The sequence below is a fragment of the Ptychodera flava genome, chromosome 12, assembly GCF_041260155.1.
Source record: "Ptychodera flava strain L36383 chromosome 12, AS_Pfla_20210202, whole genome shotgun sequence".
NCBI classification, from domain to species: domain Eukaryota; kingdom Metazoa; phylum Hemichordata; class Enteropneusta; family Ptychoderidae; genus Ptychodera; species Ptychodera flava.
Window position 1 is genome coordinate 13,667,525 of NC_091939.1, and position 22,859 is coordinate 13,690,383.

At 38.5% G+C, this 22,859-nt stretch overlaps 3 protein-coding genes across 4 annotated transcripts in view; 1 reads left to right on the forward strand and 2 right to left on the reverse strand.

Annotated features, from left to right (window-relative positions):
* LOC139145138 (septin-2-like) overlaps nucleotides 1-9,215 on the reverse strand; it is a 31,551-nt gene extending 22,336 nt beyond the window's left edge. Inside the window, exons 1-8 of one of the 2 annotated variants that reach the window (XM_070716109.1) lie at nucleotides 8,996-9,186; nucleotides 6,711-6,816; nucleotides 5,648-5,734; nucleotides 4,869-4,992; nucleotides 3,944-4,078; nucleotides 3,143-3,260; nucleotides 2,246-2,347; nucleotides 1,296-1,392 (exon numbers count right to left, since the gene is read on the reverse strand). In XM_070716109.1, coding sequence (XP_070572210.1) covers nucleotides 1,296-1,392; nucleotides 2,246-2,347; nucleotides 3,143-3,260; nucleotides 3,944-4,078; nucleotides 4,869-4,992; nucleotides 5,648-5,734; nucleotides 6,711-6,816; nucleotides 8,996-9,016 — 790 coding nt within the window. In that variant the 5' untranslated portion in view covers nucleotides 9,017-9,186. Of the gene's footprint in view, nucleotides 1-1,295; nucleotides 1,393-2,245; nucleotides 2,348-3,142; nucleotides 3,261-3,943; nucleotides 4,079-4,868; nucleotides 4,993-5,647; nucleotides 5,735-6,710; nucleotides 6,817-8,995 lie in introns of both variants that reach the window. The other variant, XM_070716108.1, reaches the window with a different exon arrangement.
* Nucleotides 9,216-11,913: 2,698 nt separating this feature from the next.
* Nucleotides 11,914-15,133, reverse strand: LOC139145072 (bolA-like protein 2). The gene is made up of 3 exons (XM_070716014.1): nucleotides 14,930-15,133; nucleotides 14,147-14,247; nucleotides 11,914-13,228 (listed from the first exon to the last, which is right to left on the reverse strand). Exons 1-3 carry the CDS (start codon nucleotides 15,095-15,097, stop codon nucleotides 13,126-13,128), a joined length of 372 nt encoding a protein of 123 aa, XP_070572115.1. The 5' UTR covers nucleotides 15,098-15,133; the 3' UTR covers nucleotides 11,914-13,125.
* A 6,492-nt stretch (nucleotides 15,134-21,625) lies between these two features.
* Nucleotides 21,626-21,949, forward strand: LOC139146051 (histone H4-like). The gene has a single exon (XM_070717498.1). The coding sequence runs from the start codon at nucleotides 21,626-21,628 to the stop codon at nucleotides 21,947-21,949; it is 324 nt and encodes a 107-aa protein (XP_070573599.1).
* The last annotated feature ends 910 nt before the right edge of the window (nucleotides 21,950-22,859 follow it).

The following is a 22,859-nucleotide window of genomic DNA, read 5'->3' on the forward strand; positions in this document are numbered from 1 at the left end:
TCAGCGGCTACTCAATGGGACTTATGTAACCTTTTGTAAAATAATGATATGTATACAAGCTTTGCTCTCATTCACTCTCTCTCTCATAAGTTCATGCATTGCACCAAATGGACACTTGTTACATACACCTTTTATAAAACCTGAAAATGTAAATGGCAAATTTCTGTATTCAAAATCTGTGTTTAAGTTTATTGCCAAATGCACTTCATGAAAGATTTCCATGTACAACTTGTGTGGTGTCTTCAATAAATACAGTCCACCCACAAGCAGGCACTGGAATTGAGTCACTGAGAGGTAACTCAATTTTTTAAAAGTCTCTTTCAATGAAAGCATGAACATCGGACTTTAATTGGTCATTACCGTCCAAAGGACAAGCAAGTTCAGAATATCAGGAAATGTTTTGAAATTTTGTTGACATGAATTCAATAATACAATGTGTTGTGTAGGTGACCATGACTTTTTACTTTAAACTGAGACTCAAATTGAAAAAAATAAATCTTATCATGTCACAGGGGAAGTTCAAGCTTTTTTTTGGCATGATTTCAAAACCAAATGGAGAGTTCCTTGCTTTTTCATTTGTATAAAAAATTAAATCTGAATGGAGTATTTTTATTAGAATGAGGAAAACGCTTGGAGGGGAGTCTAATATTCAAATGCCATGCAAAAGCTGTGACACACCTCAAGTCAACACTACAACGTGGAATTTATTTCTATTGTACAAGTGTACATGGACCCACTCAACCAATCTATCATATTCTGTCTCTAAGTGCAGACTTTTAGAAAAACACTTTTGGCAAGATCTTTACAGTAGATAGGATGAACTTGACTTGAACAACAACATGCCTCTGTATACCACATCCTTAATTTGAAATGCACCTACATTCCGGAATAAATTTTCTATATGTATGACCGTGATCTAGTAACCCTTGGCTTTTAAAAAATCTATCAACAACTTTTATTATTATAAAACTCACCATCCCAAATCTAATTCTGTCTGGTGAAAGATGAAACACATTCTGGAATCTAGCTTTCAAAGCTTTTGCCATCCCTCTCTCTGAATACTTTAATACACTACCTTACACAAACGTGTCTGCCAGGTTACTAATTTTCCCATTAAATATCTGTAATAATTTCTCTTCACAGATCAAACGGTGAGAATTATTTAGATGGTCGATCAAATACACTTCAGAGTTTCATGTGAAATTTCTGTTGTTTAAGCAGAATGCCTGATATATTGTTTCACTGTACATGGAAGTGTTAGAGACTCTATTTTAGTACTGGAATGGTATGCATACCTTCAACAACGCCCCAAGGGTACAGCCGACCTCTGACCTTGCGACCTCTGACCTCTATCAGCTGACTAGACCCACACACGGCAAATGGCATACCGTCCTGGAAGGAAATATTTAAAATGTTACAATACACTGATGACTTCATGCTGCTATGCATAAAATGGATGAATATAGACGCATGTATGTACGGCTTCACCAGTCACTACAAGTCAAAGCTGCAATGTAAAATCATCCAAGCAGCTTGGAAAAGTACCAAAGAATTGTTTCTGTTTGTGAAGATTTTGGCAGACAGATGCATCATTTTTCACAGCCGGCCAATACCCTTTGTTAATGCTGTAGATAAATTTCATTTTCCATGTAATATGTTAGCTTGTACTGGGACAAGGTTGATGCCTTTCCATTTGTTTATGTAGAATGCATAACTCAACAGGCAACTTTCGCTTTTGAATAAATTCAAGGTTAATTGAAATACGATATTGGTTAAATATGGTTTTCTTTACTACCGATGTAATATTTCATTATCCGTATTCCTGCCAGACAGTAGCACTTCCCCATCTGCCAGGTCAATAAAATATGATATTCAGCAAAATCGTACACCTTTTAGTCTTGAACATGCTACGCTGTAGCAAAATAGTCTCTAGAAATCATGTCACACTATCCATGTTTTCAGGGGCCTTCAAATGTTAAAGTCTTTATTAAAATCCAACATATGGGACATGTTAATCCTCACTGATTTAATTAACTTGACCTGATGGTGACATTTGAACTTGGCAGGAGACGGGTAAAACCTGTACACGAAGGAACATTGGTGCCTACTCATTTGTTTGCACAGAAACTACAATTCTTTGGGCAACTTTCACTTTTGAAGAAAGCCAAGGTCAGTTGAAATATGATGCTTGTTAAGATTGTTTTCGTTAGGAAGACTAGTTTATTTCTTGAAGTTCATGACTGACCTTCAACTGCCTGTTCTGTTCTTTGAAATCTTCGTCCTCATCAGAGTCACAGTCTGGGATTCTGTAGGTGGAAATTCCGTGTTTCTCTATTTCACTGACGATCTGTGAATGAAAACAACCAAAATGTTAGAGTGTAACATTTACACGTTTCAAGCTGGTTCAGTTCACCTTGATAGACAAAAACATTCTTCAAAGCAAAAGTACTTTGCATCTCCAAATGAGGGTAACTAGGACCATACCGGCCGGACACAAATGTGGAAGGGGAAAATAGCTAGACTCTGACCTTTATTAACAATTTGAACGAACCCATCCATAATCTACAAACACTGGACGTAGTAAGATCAATTATACAACAATCACAAACAGCATGCATGCAATAAAGTTCAGCAGTAGTATCACTTCCCCTTCTTAGAATTCTCATTCTGCTAAATTAAAACAGGTTTTGTTACGATACAGTGCCTGACCTACATGATCTGATTCTCACTGTACTATCACACACTCGATACTCACACTTTGAGCTTAAATTCTGAAGATAGGAATAACCCAATTGAAGTTTTGAGGAGGTCTACTTTAGACTTACAGAGGGCCCAGAGTTTGGGTTCAAATTAGGGGTCAAATGGTAACCCTGAAATGGACAGTTTTAGTTGTTACATGTGACCACTTTATTTCCTCTGAGCCACTGTTCCTGAAGGTCACACAGCTAGCAGAGCGAACCAACTTCACTGTATATGGATGACTGGCAGCACAATGCTTTGTAATTTACTATTTTAACGTACCAAACAAAATTATCATGGACTTGTGTTCATGTGTCCACCATTTTGCACTGTGATTTTACACTCACCAGTTTTTAAAACCCTGCAATATCAAGTGAGATACAGATAGAAGTGGAGTACTTACCTTGGCCTTAAGCTTCATGACTTCTTTCCTGGTGAGGGTGTCTGATTTGGCTATCACTGGCACGACATTGACTTTGTGGTGTAACGCTTTCATGAATTCTACGTCTAAGGGCTTCAGTCTGTGGAGAGAAACGGTATGAAAGTTGTGAGAAATGGTAACTTGGAATGGCAAGGGTACAGAACCGGGGAAACAAACCTTTGAATACCAGTTGATGGGTTTTTCTGGGAGGGTTCTAGATGTGTACTCTGTCCTGAACCCTAACACTGACGACTCAGGAGGTTCCTAGTGATCAATGCCAATGTTGCATGTGTCTACCAAATTATGTTCTTGCCCCTGTATGTTTGTGACAAGTTTCTCACAGAACTTTCCCTTTTAACTCAAGAAAGTAACTTGTCATTTCTCCCATGATGCCTTCTTTGATCTTGCACATTCTGTATTGTGTAACTTGTCAGTTTCCAATTGAAACTGTCATTCCTGGTTTTCTGACCATCAAAGCCATGTCTTGACTCGTCAGTGTCTGACAGCATTCACTGGGTCACGTAATCAAAGTATCTGTTTTCAAGGAATACCCCTAATACACAGCTTGGTACAGGAATACCCTAATATCATGGCTTGGTACGTCCCAACTGTTTTGTAAATGACATGGCTGGGTATTGAACACTATGAGATAGGGATGGATTGTTGATGACAACTACACATACATGAATGACTGAGACATTCCAGTCATGGCACACATCACAGTGTTTCTGTATCATCTTGCTAAAGCTAAAATTATGAAACTTGGGTAGTTTTGTTGCTTACCCGTGTCCTGTAGGTGAAATGAAATAGAAGCAGCAATGGACTCTGTTATCAACAATGTTACGTCTGTTTAGACCACTCTCATCTTGCAGGTACCGCTCAAACTGGTCATCAATGTAGCGGATTATCGGCTGAAAACTGAGAGAAATAATTTAGATTTATACCAAGATGTCATGACCAAAAACTAAGTGTCAACGGCATACAGGCAAACGGTGTGCCCTCTCAGCCAATATGATGCATTACTGACTTATAGAGTGTTCCCTCGGACCAAAGAAAATTTTACGTGTCGTACATATTGCTAGGTTGTATGCAGCTGACTCAAGGGAGTTTCAAGAAATTCCTGAATTAACTCAGAGTTCAGAAATCTCAAAAGGGTGTGGACATAATGCCCACAATTTTAATATCAGAGTGTATTTTTTTGAAGACTCTGCAAGTCTGTAAATGTAACTGATGTTCCAGGTATTCTCTCCCTGCTGAACCACATGTAATAATGCTTATTCATGTACCATTTGTTCTCTAATGCTAGCAATGACATTTGGTGTGGCATGTGTATGTGTGTTCACATGAGGATGATGCGGTATGCACTCAAGATGCATGTGATGGCTACATTATCATGCACATACTGAAATTATATTTAAAGCCTGAAATCAATGAAATGTCTTTGGCCATCTTAATGCAATAGACAATACCAGTTTTGCTTTGAATATAAGTTTGGTCATCTGTTCAATGTATTTAGCCCATGCAAAAATTGCAACATCCATCCATCTATAGCAAAACAGCTATATCACCTTGTTGACTTATGGAACAATATAGCACCATGTACTTCTGGTGGTGCCATGTTTTTGCACAGACCCCCCCTAATTTAAAATCACTGATTTTCCATCATAAATTCAGATGACCCAGTACCTTGAAACATAAATGTTCTTACCAGTCTATGTTATTGATTGCATCGCCATATCCCGGAGTGTCAACGACAGTCAAGCGTAGTTTCACACCTCTTTCTTCTATCTCTACAGTGGATGCATCGATAGATACCGTCTTGTCAATTTTCTCTATAATATGAGAAATTGAAAAAAAAAAAACGGTGAAGGTCTCCCAGCTATACAAATAGAATAATATAACATTTACATACTGTGTTCACATATTTATCATCAGCAAATATGATTCAATTTCTTTTCACAAAAATGACCCAGCAAATATGAAAACGCCATCATTTATTATGACAGTAAATATGTCAAATTACTGCGATAGTATCTACTACATGCATAAATTTTGAAACACCGGTATAATGTCTATGTTATATGTCCAACTACTGCAATAGTATCTCCTACTAGCTACGTGTATACATTTTGATGCAGTAGTATAACATCTATTCTGTAGCATTTTATAAATGTTCTATGATACTAGCTCACACAGTGAGTACTACCCCTCATCTGAAAATAAGTACACACCAGACCGAAGTATTTCATAGAGATGTTTACAGTGTGGAAATATTTGTAACTAAAAAATATTTAAATAATATGAAAATCTGTCTATTCTAGCCCACACAATGTTACAAAAATTACCCCCTTTAGGTTATCCAGAGTGAACATATGGTATAGCATTGAAAACATTTTACGCCTAAACACTGCATTCAAATACATGTAGCAGACTTTATATTCCTTCATTCGGATATTTCTTATCCTACAATATACACCTGTCTCTTACCTGCTGCTCCGGGAATACATCTTTCTGGATACAAATCGGTTAAAAATAAACTGTTGACCAGTGTGGATTTTCCAAGACCAGATTCTCCTAAAATTGATTGAAGTAAAGAGAGTCAAACATTTTCGTCCTGGCTTGAGAAGTCACATTTCACCATTGTCAGGTTTAACCTTAATTGAAAGAATTTGCAATTTTCTATGACCTTGGAATCCAAATGGAAATCCTTCCCACATTGCTTTTCATTTGGTGAGTAGTCCGTTCAATGCCTATCAATAGTCTGGATGGAAATACTTTTTTAGAAATGCCAGACTTACACCTAATACTTTTAGTTTTAACCATTTTTTCCAGACATTATCACTTCCCCATCAGCCAAGTCAGTAAAGGCAGTATTGAGCCAAAATCACATGTATTTTTACCCTATTGGCGTGACTTGTTACAGCAATCAATGTTTTTTAGGGCCTTAAAATGTTCAATGTTTTTGTTAAAATTTCGGCCACGTTGTGCTTCACTAGTTTCAAACAACTTTACCTGATGGTGAAATATGAACTTTACAGGATGAGGGTTATGAAATTTTTGGACTATCATGGATATAAACAGACATTCATACAAAAATTTCACTTTTAAAGATGGTTTAAATTACCCCACACTGTTAAAGTGCTCACTATTTATTTACTTTTTGCCAGGATAAATGAATGAATATCTGGTTGATTTGTGGAGGCTCTGTGTGGTCACTGATTAACTAAAATATCCTTTACACTGTGATTAAGTTAGGAATGCTGAAGAGCAAATACACTTTTGCAAATTGCACAATGATTACAAAATATGAGTGTCTGGGTTCTTCACACATCTAAGCGTCCAAGAATATTTATTTTATGGGGCCTAACCTGACCCTGAACAGGGGGTCCATCAAAACCATAACAAAAGTAGCTGTATATTATATTATATTTCAATGTGAACTTATAGTCATACTCTCAATAAATTTACTATACCTTACAGTGACAGTGAAAAATGCTACACGGAAGGATGTTAATGAATTTTATCGCTTTCTGATATAGTACACACTTACCAACGACCATTAAGGTGAATTCAAATCCTTTCTTTACTGATTTCCTGTGTACTTGGTTCGGTAGGTTTGCAAATCCCACATAGCCAGACTGCTCTGGATTGGTGAACTGTGTATATCATGGAAAACAGAATACCTGATGTCATGAGGTCACACACAAGACATTTCCTGTACCCTATTGACTTTCATAGTCTCATTTTGCCTTCACAGTTAGTAATTCTGGATCGAGTTACACATTATTCATGCATTTTCTCTCTCATGGATGTTTACAGAATGAAAGAGCTAAAGTGATCGCTCTGGAAAACATCACAAATTCATAAGACTACAGCGATACATTTCTCCAAACAGGTGGAAACAATCCATAGAATGAAAACGGCGAAATAAGATTTACTTTACATCTAGAGGGCTACTTTGTCAGCCACGTATAAATTGTTATGATTTGATCCAATTAGCATACATTTGCTCTGACAAAGCAGTAGGATTGCAAATTCACTCTTCTAGAGTTTTAAAAAATCAACAGTGGTGGTACCAGATCTCATGTTACTAAATATATAATCCCATCTCTAGTTAAATATTTTTAAATTCTTGATAAAATATTTGATTATCATGGAGGTAGAAGCAAAGTTGAGGAACCTGCCTGCTATTATAAAAACAACACTGATGAAGGTCAGAGTATAAGCAGATGAACATAACCTTGTTCGTTGGACAAGGCTGACTTTTTACAGGGATGGTCACACATTCAAGGTGAACAGATCTCTAGATTATGGGGTAAGAAAGGCTCAAAAGCTATTGATATGGCTGTATTGTTTCAATTCATTAGCTTTCCTTTGTCGGCAGGGAAGTAGGCTTCAAAAGGTCACCATGCATTGACATTTTCACTTTTTTGTGCACCGCAGATTCGATAACTGCAGGAAACTGAATCAGAATCGGAAAACCCAGTGACCCTAATCATGAGATCTGTGAACAGTTTTACAGTGAAAATATTCATCTGAAGTGATTCAACCAACTGCATGCCCCTAATTTGCATAACAATTGCAGAATTTTTCCTCTGTCTAATTATTTTCGAAATCAAATGGGAAATGACATAGACAATATGACTCTCTGTCAACAATTTCTCTTTGTTTGTGAAGCAGCATGGTGGGTGTGTAAAAATCAAGGTTACTAATGTTTACTGTAGAATACCAATGGCATGATATGAATGTTATGTCAAAAGTTAGATAAGAAATTTCTGTAATTTAAGTTGACTTTTGTTGTTTTATCAATCAAAAGATAATGCACTCTCATTTTTCCCCTTAAAATGACATAGACCTAATACTCTGATGAGACCTGCTTAAACACCACCTACAACTGCGACAGAGATACTGATACACTGCTCTGGTATGATTCAACGGTTGTAAATTGATTATTGGCATGACTGTGTTGTAAAGATGCCAGGATTTAGGGTAAAATATTGACAGTGTGTTATCGTCGACAAATGTAACTAGGTCAACAGTTCCGTCTACTCTGTCAGAGTTTCGAAACAAATTACCTACAACATTATAGATGTACTAGCAAGTAACTGTGTCCACATTTTCCGACAGGTTTTCTCCATAACTGACGCCATGGAAGAATCAAAATTCTACTTCTAGTACTGGCATTGGCAACCAGTTGTGTAATCTATCATCTTGATAGTACATGATCAGGCAACTCCACCTCGAAAACGAAGGACTATCCTACAATTAGTTGTTTGTATGTAAGGTGACACTGGCCAGCCATCATTTCTTCCGCGTGGATATATATTCCATATCACTTTCTGTATACCCAAGCAAACGATGTTGACTCCAGCCAGTTTGATTGGCATGTTCAAACGAAGTTCATTGACACCAAATATAGACATCGATTTCATGCAAAATAAGGTGAAATATTACTCAGAAGGTTTAAGAATGACCAACGACCGAATACATGTTGGGCGTCGAGAAGATCTCCCACTGGGACAGCCACTCGCGAACTGTTCGATCGAGTGGATAAGTACTGTATTTCAAATCAGACGGCAGTTTCAATAACATGGGCGAGGCTCAGCCAATTTGCAAAAAATACAAACTCCATTCCAAATGTTAAGAGACCTAGATGTAGTAAGATAACACCCTTCCTGTAAACTTAACGCGCGAACACACGATTTTTCTGGAGCATCTAAACCGTTAGTGATTATCCGGAAACGCTGATCACACCCACAACTTGGCCAAATTCCCTGAACATCTGAACATTCAACGCTCTGCGAATATGGGATAAGTCAAAACTTTCGAACTTACCGTTCTGTGTTCAGAAGCCATTACCGTTCGATGTTGAATGTCAGTCCTTCCGTGAATTGCCTGAGACGGAGTGGAGGTATCCGTACGCGTGTTTACGATTCTCAGTAATCGAGCGCAAAGTGACTAAACTCTGGTTAACAGTGAAGTGTCAACATTTCAGACCTACCGCCATATTGGTCCACACATCGATCCCAGAGTTCTGTGGAAGGATTTCAATTTTGAAACGTTGATGGCGCTCGCAAATGAACACACAGAACCCTGCCAGGGGTGGCCCAGGCTGGAGTGCACTTCCTGGCAGATACAAGCTGTGGTCTATGTGGAGAACATATTTGATTGCAAAAAGAAATCCTGAAAAATTTCTCTTTCCACAGTTGCGTTTATTGCCATGATTTGATGTAACATCCTTCGACAGATGATCTTGTCAATTTTTGTTCACAATAATGACAAAGCACGAATTTGAAATTTATCTTTTTCAGGTTTAATTAAAACCAACAGACAGACACTTATTACAAAATCAGCTGGTGTAAATGACCAAGTCTGTAACACTTTGTCCATGCCTTTCAAAAATTCAATTATTAGATCTCACGAAATAATGTAAAAAATACCGCAATTATACGGTGTCGCTCAAATTTGATCAGAATTGGTACATACCACAGTGACAATACGTGTTGTTTCTATCTGTTGTTCAGTGCAGGAAAATTCTACGTTGATTTTATGACAATGATTTCTGCACAGTACAAGCAGAAAAAGAACAAGAAATATTTAAACCAGAAAAATAATGAATGGCAAAAGTAAATAAGGTCTGAAACTTTAGGTACTGGAGGTTAACATTAGCAACATTAGTCCCTCTCAGTTTGAGCATAGACAGTCATCCCCCTCTCTACTGTCTATGATTTGAGCAGGTCTGTTAATATGTCACAGTTCATAAACAATGACAGGAAATGACCAATTAGCTGTTTCAGTTACTGCCACCACTCTGACACATTATAGGTACCCTGCAGACAAATAGGTTAAAGGTCAAAAACCTCTTATTCAGATGTGTGGGCTGTTTCAGTTACTGCCACCATTCCTGCACAATCGCAGGATTCCCCCTTTTCTTACCTCATTTGCATATTTTTGACACTGACATGTTCATTTGAACAACACCACATCTCAACCCCTGCATCTACCTGTACACCAAATACTGAGATGGTAGCTTTGGCGGTAGGGAGCCTTTGTGTGTGCCGGACATACATCAGCACATACATACAGACGCCACCGACTCATCATATAAGCTCTTTTTGGTATTTATATACAAAACCAAATATGAGCTAAAAATAAAGTGGTGGAGGAACCAACTTTTAGCTCATTGCAACTGAGTATGAATCTTGCCACCGAAAACTGAAAAGTCCCTGTTTAAATACTTGGCATCAGGATGCACTTGATTAATCAAAAGAAATGGAAGTCATTGTTAGAACTGATGTGATATGGTTAGCACAGATGTTCAGTAAATAAATAGAAACAAGATTTTTTGCAACAGAATATTCTGCTTCAATGAGCAAGTTTTCACTGCCATGCTGTTCACTATACCCACTCTCTTAGTGATATCACTTCTTCAAGAGCATTCAGTATTATTCCAAAGTAACACAGCTGGACATTTTTGGATATTATACAAAATTTGGTGTATTGAATACAGATGCATCAATAGTAATGGTCCATCTTTCAAAAGTTCAAGAACTTTACGCACAAATGTCAACACTGACATTAGTAATCTCAATGAGACATAATGCAGTTGGTTGGTTCACTTTATTCTACAATATAACATTTTTTTTACATGACGCTGTAAGACAGTCTTTGAGGAACCTAATAGATGGCTGTAAGTTTCTATATTTTTTTTGGTCTTTTTTCTGTGACTCCTTACAGCTTGGTGTTACATACTAGTAGCAAGTCAACTTGTGATTGCCATGTGGAGATACCAGCTGTAAAGTTCCATTGGTAGTTACCTTTTGAAACATAACCTGCCATTTTGTGTGTGTGTGTTAAACAGCATTTTTTGTTCAGACTGTTGTAATACCTGTTGCTCAACTTTTCTACACAGCCTCTATGTTTTTAAAGTCAAAAGTTATTGTTGACAACTGAATCTTAGTTGGGACAAGAATTCATTTGTTAACTATGACATCGCATTCCCTATACGCAAAGCATTGTGTTATCACAGCTTATATAAATAAACCCACATTTGGCAGAAGAATAACACGTTTTCCACTATATTAAGTTCTTTTCTACGTTGAGCCTTGGGGACAGATATTTGAATTTTACAATTCTTTTATCATCAACTACTGACAAAACTCAAAACTTGGGTGAGAAAAATTTTCACTTTCTTAGCTTTCAAAAAAATGGAAAATATAGTTTTCTTGATAGAGTTAACATAGAAATGGCAGCCATTTTGAATTTCACTCAAATATTGATGAACTGTTGGTAATTTGTTTCTCTACATCTAAACTTTGCATGGTGACCAGATTTTTATTTTTGATTTAGTGAGAGAGAGGGGAAAGTTTCATTGAGGTATCTTTGAGCAGAAGTTTAAGTCTTTTAACCTTCAATTATCAAAAGTTAGCATTGTTGTTAACCTTTCTGTTTCACTGCGTGTACACCTGGTCCTCCAAAAACAATGTGCAATGCACCGAAACATTCAAACATGGGGTTTGTCAATTTGATTTGACCATACACAGTAGAGTTCCCCCTCTACTTTTTATGCTTTGACAAGTAATATGTAAGAAGTCCAATGCTAGACTAAGACAGCTGCATGGAGGAGATAGTCAAATAAAAATATGACATCACATTCAGATCCATTTATGTGAAAAGGAACATGTTTATAATCCATGAATCTTCCTGAGCAATAAACAGTGTTGGAGTAACATACCGGTAATAAAGACGTGAGCTTTCTGATAAGTATGTTTAATTCTGGAGTTCAAAGGTTTCTTCTTCTACAATAATCAACTAAAAGTGACTGCTAATTGCAAATGAACTTACTCCTAACAATTGCTTGGACTACTGTGAAATATCTGCTGTGGCACAGTATAAAACACAACTCATTTTGATAAACAAAGGTCATTACTTGGGAATTGCTATTTATATTCAAATAATTGTCTTCATACTTCAAAAATGTCTCAAAAATACAGCAGAACCTTACTGAAAATCCCTTTGAGTGGAAAGAGTAGAAATTTTTTCATCACTTTTTCATCATTTTACTAAACTCTCCTTCCCATATACATTATGTTTACATGAGAATTGATATCATTCTGAAGCAGTTTAGAAACATCTGCCTGAAATTTCTATTGTTGTACAATCTTCCACAACAGGAAGTACAGTACATATGAGAAAACATACAAACCCTGCAAAATCTTCCAGCACACACTTCATGGATGTGGATGTCAACCCTTAATTTTTCACTGTGCAAACAAAAATCATTTGATAACTGCAGTCTAAAAAAATAAAGGTACACCAGTGATTAGGAAGTGCTCAACAAAAAAGATGCTTTCGTTCTTTGCTGCTGAGTCCATACAATGTTTGCCAATTTCACTCACAGAAGACATGAAGAAATGCACGTCCTAGTTTGGATGCTAAGATCATAACACATACACCCACATCAGAAGAAGACACATGTGTGGTAAAACAGTTTGGAGAGACAATGATTAAAAATACAATCACAAAACATTCAAACTATACACTGATCATTTCTTTGCAGGATGGTCGTCAGTGTGGGCATCTAAGCCAGTCTGACAGATGCACTGCATACTAGAATGGTTTTTCACTCAAAATAATTTTACATATATGCTGTTCTGAATGATGGGCTTGACCATTGAGGGCATTTTACTAACTCTGTAATTCAAACGATTTTGAAATCGTGAAAGTTGGAGGACACTGTCACACTCCAGAGTTCACATCAAAAGTTTGATAATGATATCTCTTAAAAGCATTTTGTTTATGACTTGATCATATTGTTAAATACATGATTCTTATTATCAGAGGTGTATGGTTTTTTATACATGTTGAGATCTAGCATGCTATATTTATAGTAAAAACTCAAAATAATACTGCATATTAACTAGGAGGGCATAAGATAGTTCCTGTATCACATGATATTGCCATTATCAACTCTGTTGTTGTTTCTTCCACTGTTCAGGTGTAAGTGTCTTCATTGACAAAGCATGGATGTCACCTTTAAGCTCTTCTTGTAGTAATGAGTTCACAAGTCTGAAAGAAAGATGAGTGAGAGACTTGCGTGTAAGTGGCAAACCAAAACACAGTGACTCGACTGTGCTGTTATTGGAAACGTCTTTGTTTCGAACACTGAGGGCGCTCTTCTGAACCCCAACAAGCCAAGTCAACAGAGCAGCTTTCCAATGGAACTTAACAATTTCCCCTTCGTCAAGTGGCTTAACTTTGCCACTCCTGTTTCCAAGCAATGATTCAAGTTCAAATTTGTTTCATTAATGACAATAGGAACAACCAGATTACAGCAGTAGGGCTTAAATTTGCTATTTGGCACGAGAAAATTTCATTCCGTCAAAAGGCTGGTTCCCAATAGCAAAGAATACAATCTGAAGACTACCAGAGATATTTCAACAAATTTTGGGTACATGTAAGATGTGTGCAGTCTCCTCGGCTGAAACTACATCTGTTTGTTAACTGACTTAAAATTCCTACTGGAATTTCTGGACTTCTCTGCAGAATGTATAGAATACTAAAATTGCAAACAGGGCACTCACAGAATATGTCATAACTCGTCACTGACATCTTATTCACATTTAATCTCTGTAGATTAATGAGTTTCTTTCAAAATTATTGATGATCATAGATGGCATAATTTTCAAACTCACATCTGGTGTTTTATTTAGGACTGGTGGGTGACACAACCTTTTTCATTATATATTCTGGACTTTGATCTGTTGATGAAGCACTACACAAAGGTCCATCTAAACTTGTCTAAAAATGACTGATTTGTATACCTGGTCATTCTTTAGCCTGAATCAAACTGTCAGCAAACATTGGTTTGCAAAGATTTCACAGGTCTTGTTAGAACTAATAATCTTGTAAATTCCATGCCCCTCTAACATTGGTCTTTTTTGCATGTTCTGCTGCAAAGCAATGATAACCAGTGGAAAAACCTACCTGTGCCTTTGAACCAAAGGTTTTCCCTCAAATTTACTGGATACAATAAGAACTATAAACTTGCCACCAACGCAGCCTGGGTCACTGATATCCGTAACTTCCTGTAAAACATAAAATAACTGTCTGAATCAGGAAAAGATGACAAAAAAAATTGAAGGATTCAGTGCACATGCAGTTGACCTTGGCTGCAGGCAAAGTAATGCTGTCTCACTCTAAGAGTCTAGTATTCTACTAGTATTTTAAAGTCCTTACTGTAAACACAGCTCTGAACTTTTCAAATTGTCAGTTCCTCCTCCTTATCACAGGGGTGTATACATAGCTACATTTCACTATGTCTAGCTCTGTATAGAATTTCAAAGTTGCAAACCTTTATCCCTCATCAGTTATTGCTATCGATCACCGAGGAGGTTTATAGTCGTGATGGCGGTCCCGGACCGTGTCCCGATTATACATCTAGTTCAGGCTCATAATTTATATTAACTCGTAAGCAACTCATAAGCTATTTACCTAAATTGACTAAAAAAATATGCTATGCATGGTACACACTGACAGTGTTCAAGCTTTTGTTACAAATATGTGATATGTTTGTTAATTATCATAATTAATAAATAAATGTATTGCTCTCTATCCCTGAGTTCTTATCATGGATAACACCCTGTGATTAAACATAATATTGATTACAGAGAGAGATTACAGTGCAATTCCACAAATCATAAATATCACAAAACAAAACCGGAAGTTCGACAACCCCCACCGTACGTGCCAAACTTTCGCGTTTCTTACCACATGATCTGCTTCCAGGTCCTTTTTAAGCTTTCCTGTCAGACTTTCTGCTGTAATATTCGCATAATTTCCAGACATTTTGGACGATAGTTGCCGCGTCAATGAGGAGAAGTACCTATCGAACGTGCACACACGTTTCCCTGATGTAGCGAGGATACGCTCAACCATTGGACATTTGCGCAATTGTACATTGCAAAATGGCGAATATTTGCATAACACAAGGAACTAACTACACCAATTAAAGGGGTGGTAGGCTTGTACAAAGTCGCTGTTCTAGGACATACATTCAATAATATCCCTCCTCGACTGAACTCTACTTCTACGAAAGTGCAATAATTTATCCCAGAGGTTAGGGCTGTGCAATTTCACGCTATTGTGCGGAATCGTGATTTATTAAGTACAAAAATTCCTGTCATCTAGCAGTCCAGCAGAATGTAATGTTGAGAAAGAATTCTCATAATATCATCTCTCCATTTTGTTGCCATAGATACCTTTAATCGTAATTTTTCCCATTGTTGATATTCAAAAAATGACCCAAGCTACGAAATAAGGAGTGGGTTCAGAAACAAGCGTCAATTCGCACTGAGTATATTAGTAGACCGTATGCTGCGGTTTGAAACCGTGTACGATCGCCGTCAGGTCTTATTTTGACGCGTCTGTGTTTAAAAACACAAAATCCAAAAAACAAACTAAACTAACACACAAACAATATGGAGGTATTTCGAGGTATCAAAAACGGAGGAGTGAGGGACATAGTGCGGGACACGCAAACTGCAATTTATCGCACTCTGAGGGACGTCCCGCACTGTGTAAAATATGGGACTCTGAGGGAACGTCTGTACGGCGCTTATCTGACAAAACGTGCTTATCTGACAAAAATAACTAATTACTGCTTGTAGCCTTACTCATTTGTGGAAAGTAATCCCTCACGCAATACTTCGTCTGTTAAAACACACAAACGAAATCTTAATTAGAGCAGTCTAAAATCATATCAAACATCACAGAATAGCCATAAAATAGTTAAAAAATACAGTAAATTTTATTGATTGCATAAAATCGCCGTGCACCTCAATCAATCACGCGATCAACACATAGAGGCTGTCTTAAGGGGTAGAGGAGAGGGCACGAGGTCACATGAGGTCTCGATCGTGCGCTCTCACGGTGGCCGGGGGCCTGCGTATCAAAATCACCACATCACAATGCGGCAATGGCAAGCAGAGTACTTTTGTTTTTGTTTTTCATCACCTTCCTCGATCGCTAATTTTGCCATTAAAGTACATAAATTATATTCAATAAACATGCAAGTGGATGATAAGAAAAGCACCGACATGTTGCAACACGGAGTTATCTCCATGGGCTCGTACAGTACTTTGTAGTGGGCAGTGAGCGAGCGCGAGCCCGGCCGATGGAAGAACAACCACAATAAAAAAACTATATGTCAACAATTTGAGAGTAGTTTACAGAAACAAAATCCTTCGTCTAGAAGAATTCGATTGGCACACTCCGTGTACACAACATCATGTACCGCGCGCATGAAGTGCGCTGGCTAAAGTGACTCCCCAGGGTATTGCTAAAAAGAGTTTTGTCAGATAAGCACGTTTTGTCAGATAAACGCCGTACAAACGTCCCGCAGAGGGAAAAAACTGGACTCTGAGGGACGGGGCGCCCCCAACGATGTGCATTGGTCCGGTACGCGCTGACGCGTAACTTTTCAGTTTGGCTTTTTCGTTTTCAATGGATCGCCAACAGCGTCGTCGGCATTTTGAATCCTGCCAACAGAACGTGAAAAGAAAGATGCAGCTACACCAGGAAATCGCTTCAAACGTTTATTTTGTTTATTTCGATTTCAGCAAAATCATTAGAAGAAAATATAACTTTCTATGTAGCCCATGCTTCACGATGTCCTGCCTGATGTGGCGCTTGGATTGCCACCACTGTCATGGCGAGAAATGGTATAACATCACAAGCGGATCGTGCCTCGAAGTTTATCGAAATGCTTGTACGTAAAATCTGTCTGGAGACGTAATTTCCCGTGTGAACAGATTATGACATAGCAACCACAGTCACTCAACCTTAGCCCTGCGTACGATGCTGTGTGTTCATGGCGTTATACGGCCTCTCACATGTAGTCTGTATAACGTCGGGAGCACACAGCACAGTACGCAGGGCTACCTCTCAACCCGCTTATAGACACGGTGAAAAAGACAATCGATATCTCCATCGATATCGATAGGCAGTAAATTGTAGTCCTCGTTTGTGTACGTTGCACATGCAGACTCACTTTCTACGTTGTTAGACACACACATTTGTATTATTTGTCCCGAATTTACTAGTATTGTGCTGTCTGGAACCCTGAAAGGCGTCGTAAAATGTTGCAAATTGATAAGTGCCGACAAATTCTGCGGTGTAACCACGGCACTCGAAGACACTAATTTGGTTGATAAAATATGACATTGTTGTCGGGTTTCTTCGACTAGGCTTTGACGTGATTTTGACTGAAAGGTTTATCGTCATGTCGTTTTGTTTACTTGAAGTCATGTGCATGTTATGAGAAAAGGGTACTGAGAACATCGGACTATCGTCAAACCAGAGGCGTACTATTTCTTTTCCGCATACACGTTGTTACTATGTTAGTTAGAACCTGATTGAAAACAGTACACGGTAAAACCAGCAGAGTACAGCTTGGAGCAACTCTTCAAACAAATGTCCCAACGCGATCATAACATCTACCGTTGATCTGAGTCAACATCTAAGCAAAAATTTCGGTGACAGATATGAGGCCACAGCATCAACTTAACAAAAATCGGTTGAGGAAAGACAAGTATGTCTGATGATTCTGCAAGCTACGACTCAACACAGGGACATTTTACAGAGAAAACTGGTTATGTAAACTTCCAGTGTTAAACATCAGCTCAACATTTGACTCTTGCTGATTACAAAAGCTATCGAGGAATTGCGTTGCGGTAATTTTTTTGGGCAACAGGCTCTCGAGGATCTAAAATTATGAACAGATAAAGCGATCATTGCAGCTATGAAGTCAGTGTACTGGCTCACAAAAGACGATGTGGCAATGTTGAAATACGAATCACTGTTTAAAACTGTTTGAAACTCTAGAGAGTGGATACATCACGGGATAATCTACGATCAGACAGAGGCAGAAATGCGAGATGCAATATGATCGTTCATTAAAAGCAAGCAGCTCTGTGGAAGTGAATTAAGTGCCCTCTCAGAAAAAAGCACACTCAGATATTTCTGCAGTCAAGAAACTAATAATTTGTCACAGTCATCGTCGATTACTGTACCCATGCCACAGAGGCATAACTTCAGTATCCTGTCAAGGTGAGGGATAGCAAGGCTGAGAACGCTGCTATAACTTTTTAAGTAAACGTCCTTGCGCGTAGCAGCGGACACCTATAGTTTCTCCCAGTTTCTCTTGAGCAGTTTTATCCGCTTCGAAAGCGACGGCATGAGCGTAATGACCGACAAGAAAAATCAAGTTTTAGTACGACTAAGACGTGAAATAAATCTTTACACTATTTGACGTTATGTACATGTCAGGGTGCCGATATCGTGATGTACTTGAAGAAATACAAAAAAAACTATTTGATATGTGATTATGTGGCAGTGACACTGATATACATTAGGGAACATTCAAATGCCCTGATATTGCTGTACATCATATCAAGTGTATCAAAACTTGCAACCGTGATTCGATTGTAAAAGTTATCCAACATTAGATATGATTTACTTACCTTAAGTCCATGTGCATTTCTTGTGTTCAGAGAAAATTTTTCGTTCTCTAATTGTTTATTTATTTATTTGTCTGTTTATTTATCGAAATTTTGACTTTTCCAGTAGTCTAATTGGGACACAATGTCCCCACCTTCGTGAAAGCTGGCCATAGCATACAGCCCCAACACGGGGAACACGCAACTCTCTTCACCTACACGCCTTTCGATAAATTTTCACGTAGTACATGCAGTTTCAGCGACCTGCAGCGCAATGTTTAGTAAGCCTGATCTCCATGGGCCTGATCATGATTTTGTGCTATACCAATGCACATCGTTGCCCCCCCCCGTCCCTCAGAGTTCAGTTTTTAACTCTCTGCGGGACGTTCCCTCAGAGTCCCTATTTTACACAGTGCGGGACGTCCCTCAGAGTGCCATAAATTACAGTTTGCGTGTCCCGCACTATGTCCCTCACTCCTCCGTTTTTGATACCTCGAAATACCTGTCTGACGGTTATTTTTAATTTTTGATTTAACAAGCATTTGTATAGGTGTGATTTGCAATTAAGTTAAAGAATTTGAATAAAATGAAATGTTTAATAGGACAGTCCTGGCCTTGCATTTTTGAAAATGTGGTGACTCGCCAGTGACTCCCTAAGTGCTTGTAAAAGGAGATGACCACCCCTTCTTAGATTCCAAAATTACGGTCACACTTTGCCCCCCTCCCCCGGCCGTAAAAATTGAAGAGTCCCTAATGGCACCAACCGATCCGCGAATGACTACGTCGGCGAAGTACTGTCCCAACCAGGGATGGGTTCTGTGTCCCTGTACTCGATTAATCACCAGCTTGATTGTCAACGATGCGTCGACTTACACTGTATTTTTGCAGAAATGTTAAACAACATTCTTTTGGAAAAGCGGCCTGTGATTTATTTTTTCACAGAAACAAGAACAGCTAGACGGTAGTGCATATCAATAGATTTCAAACTGTGAAAGGCAGTCGACCAAAGGCCAATTATATGTCCGTATTACCGCTTATATTCAATTGATAATTTATTTACGCAATCGGTGACGAGTTCGTTCATTGCATTATTTATATCAATCCCAACCAGTAGAAAGGTAGAATATAACCGCCAATTTTTCCCTGAACCTACTTGCAACACGTAGAAAACCGACCTGATAAAAGAGGAGACATTTCACACCTTTCCAGACGTTTGACCCTTAACTCAGTACCTCCCAATTATGAATTAGCTGAGGAATCCCTGTAAGTTTTAATTCTATATTTATTTCCAACGACAAACAACATGATTGGCATTTATAAGCAATAACAAAAAAACATACAGCAGTCGACTGAGTTCCCTGTGGTCAGACAAGAAATAAATATTATAAAATTAAAAATAATTATAGACAGTCTTCATATTTACTGTTTTTATATATGGAAATGTAGAAGAATCTGCAAGTCAATCTTGCCTTGCCAAGCCACAGTGATCAGTCCTAAAGCATCCTAGGGAAGGCCATAGGGATACTCATATACGATTCGGGCCGCATGTAAGAAAAGCCCGCGAGTACACATTTAAGAATGTGGACCCTGGAAATGGCTGCTTAACAAGGGCAGCCTGGTCAATGATAAATTGGCAGAATAGAGACGCAGAGTCTGCGTGGGGATACCTCATCATCAGATTATTGTCCAGAGATTTCAGATCATACGCATTCACAACTCAACTGCCATCCGTCATGTTCCGACACTGAGTAGAATTTAATTACACGAAGAGAAGGAATTTGTTCCCATGTGTGTATTATTGAAACCCCCCACTCAAAGTTTGATGCTAAATGTACAAGTTGCAGTGTCAGAAAAAAAATGCCAGAAATGTCTCGAGTGAATGCACTTTTCAAGCATCGACGAGTTTCGCATATGGGGCTCGTCTTCCGGCTACCGCGAAAAGCACTATTCCCGATACAAGTGGTGAAAGACTGAATATTGTCATTGCTTTCGTTCTGTGAAACAATCAATTTTTTATTTTCTCTAAAAAGTTTGTTGAAGTGCAAAGTATTTAAGCCTGGTGAACACAAAACCTAACGATGAGATAAGTTTTAATAAAGATTTAAAAATATTTTTTTGCGGTGGTCTCACCCATACGCATTGTGTGCAATGCAATGTTGTGGACCAATGAATTCTCTACAGAATTTAGCTACCAACAATAACATTGGACATGCGCACATACAGATTGTGACTCATGTCAATACGATTTACGACAAGGTTTTCAGAACTGGAACTAAACATACTTGGAAAGTGGGGAATGCTGGGAAAGTTTGCGGCTGTAAAAATACGGAGTTTTGATGATGTGCACTGTCTATCTATATTAAACCAGTTTTTCTCGAGGGTTTTAAAGGGACTGAAAGAGATACAGTATGTCCTCAATTTGAATTTCATTCTTACTTCGATGGCGGTTCCTTGTTGTAATAAATCTTCAAATTGGGCAGACGTATATTTCAAACGAGTACAAGGAAATTTTGAAAATCCCCAGGTTATACAAGTTGAATATCATCTATACCTCTTTTTATAAAACTAATGATAACAGTACTTTGTCTCCCGTTTACTTGTACTGGTTCAGAAAACATATTGAAAGTGCACTGTTTCCTTAGAATGAGAATACTATAAACCTGTACCCACATGTGTTCTATCCCCGTCCCTCCACCCAGGGACGGTGGTTCTATACTCCACATGTGTACGTATGCAGCGTCCCGTCGCAAGCTTCATTTATATAGGATCCCGCCTGAAAAAAAGTATGAAGGAAGGGCGCTGATTGGGAGGGAACTCTCCTGAATTCCACCAATAGAAAGATGAAACAAGTAACCTTATATTCACACAATTATCGAGGGAAGATGGTGTTTGTTATGACGTTCGCCACAAGCCCATAAGAACGATGATGTTACCAGGGGCTTTTCATTTGGATCCAAAATCTTGAAGAATGGCTCGTCGACGCAAGAAAGGAGGAAACGCCAAACCTCGTGGCGAAGTAGTCATGAAGCCCAGGCACCGTTGTGTGTTGCGCGACAACATCCAGGGTGTCACCAATCCAGCCATTCGTCGCTTGGCTCGTCGTGGCGGTGTGAAGCGTATCTCTCATCCCATCTACGAACATGTTCGCTATGTGGTAACGAGTTTCCTGAGCGATATCATCCGTGATGTCGTCACCTATACTGAGTATGCACACAGAAAGACCGTCACTGCCATGGATGTTGTCCGGGCGTTTAAACACCAGGGCCGTACACTGTACGGATTCGGCGGTTGAGAACTGAGATAGCTGTGCTTACAATGCACTACATACCAAACGGCCCTTTTCAGGGCCACCAATTCTCTCAGAAAGAGAACTACCGTACGTGCACGTTTCTTTCGAAACATACGTATAATCTCTCTCTCTCTCTCTCTCTCTCTCTCTCTCTCTCTCTCTCTCTCTCTCTCCCCGCATCGAGCCAAAAAACTAATATACCCGTATGTTGAATCTTTTACTAAGCGCATATTTCAACAAACTGAAACTAAGATCTGAAAACTAAACTTTCTCTGACCAATTTCATTGTACTGATTTCAAGGACCTGAATTGTTCAATATCATGAATGGAGATCAACATATAAGAACACTGCCTGAGGGTATAAGGGGTTTTAAAATTTGGCAATTTACTTTGTATACGTGCAATGCTTTCTCATACAAATACTGAACTTTCCCATGATCCTCTCGTCTTTCGGCTCTATATCACAGACTATCATTAGGGACTAGTCAGTTTCTTCTCGGCCGGGGGGGGGGCGGTGGATTCATGGGGGTCATCCTGTTTTTGATTTTGCTAATGGGGGGTCACCATGTTTTTGAAATGCCCAATAAGGGGGAGGGTCAGTGTGTTTTTGAATTTCAACACGGCTCATAATTGCGTAAAATGCATTGTGCCAGCCACAAATTTCATCATTCAGTTGTATTTTTCGGTGCGCCCTTCGGGCGCGTAACTTTAATAAAAATAGATATTTTTCAGACCCCCATCCTTGTGCAAAACTTTAATATATCAGACATATATATATATCTGAGATATCTGTATGTTTGACATTTTTCGGAGCGCCCTTCGGGCACATTTCTTTAAAATATATGCTGGAGTGTTTCGGAGATGGGTTATTTTTTTATTTGTCAGGGCCATGAAATCCAGAGAAAAAATCCAA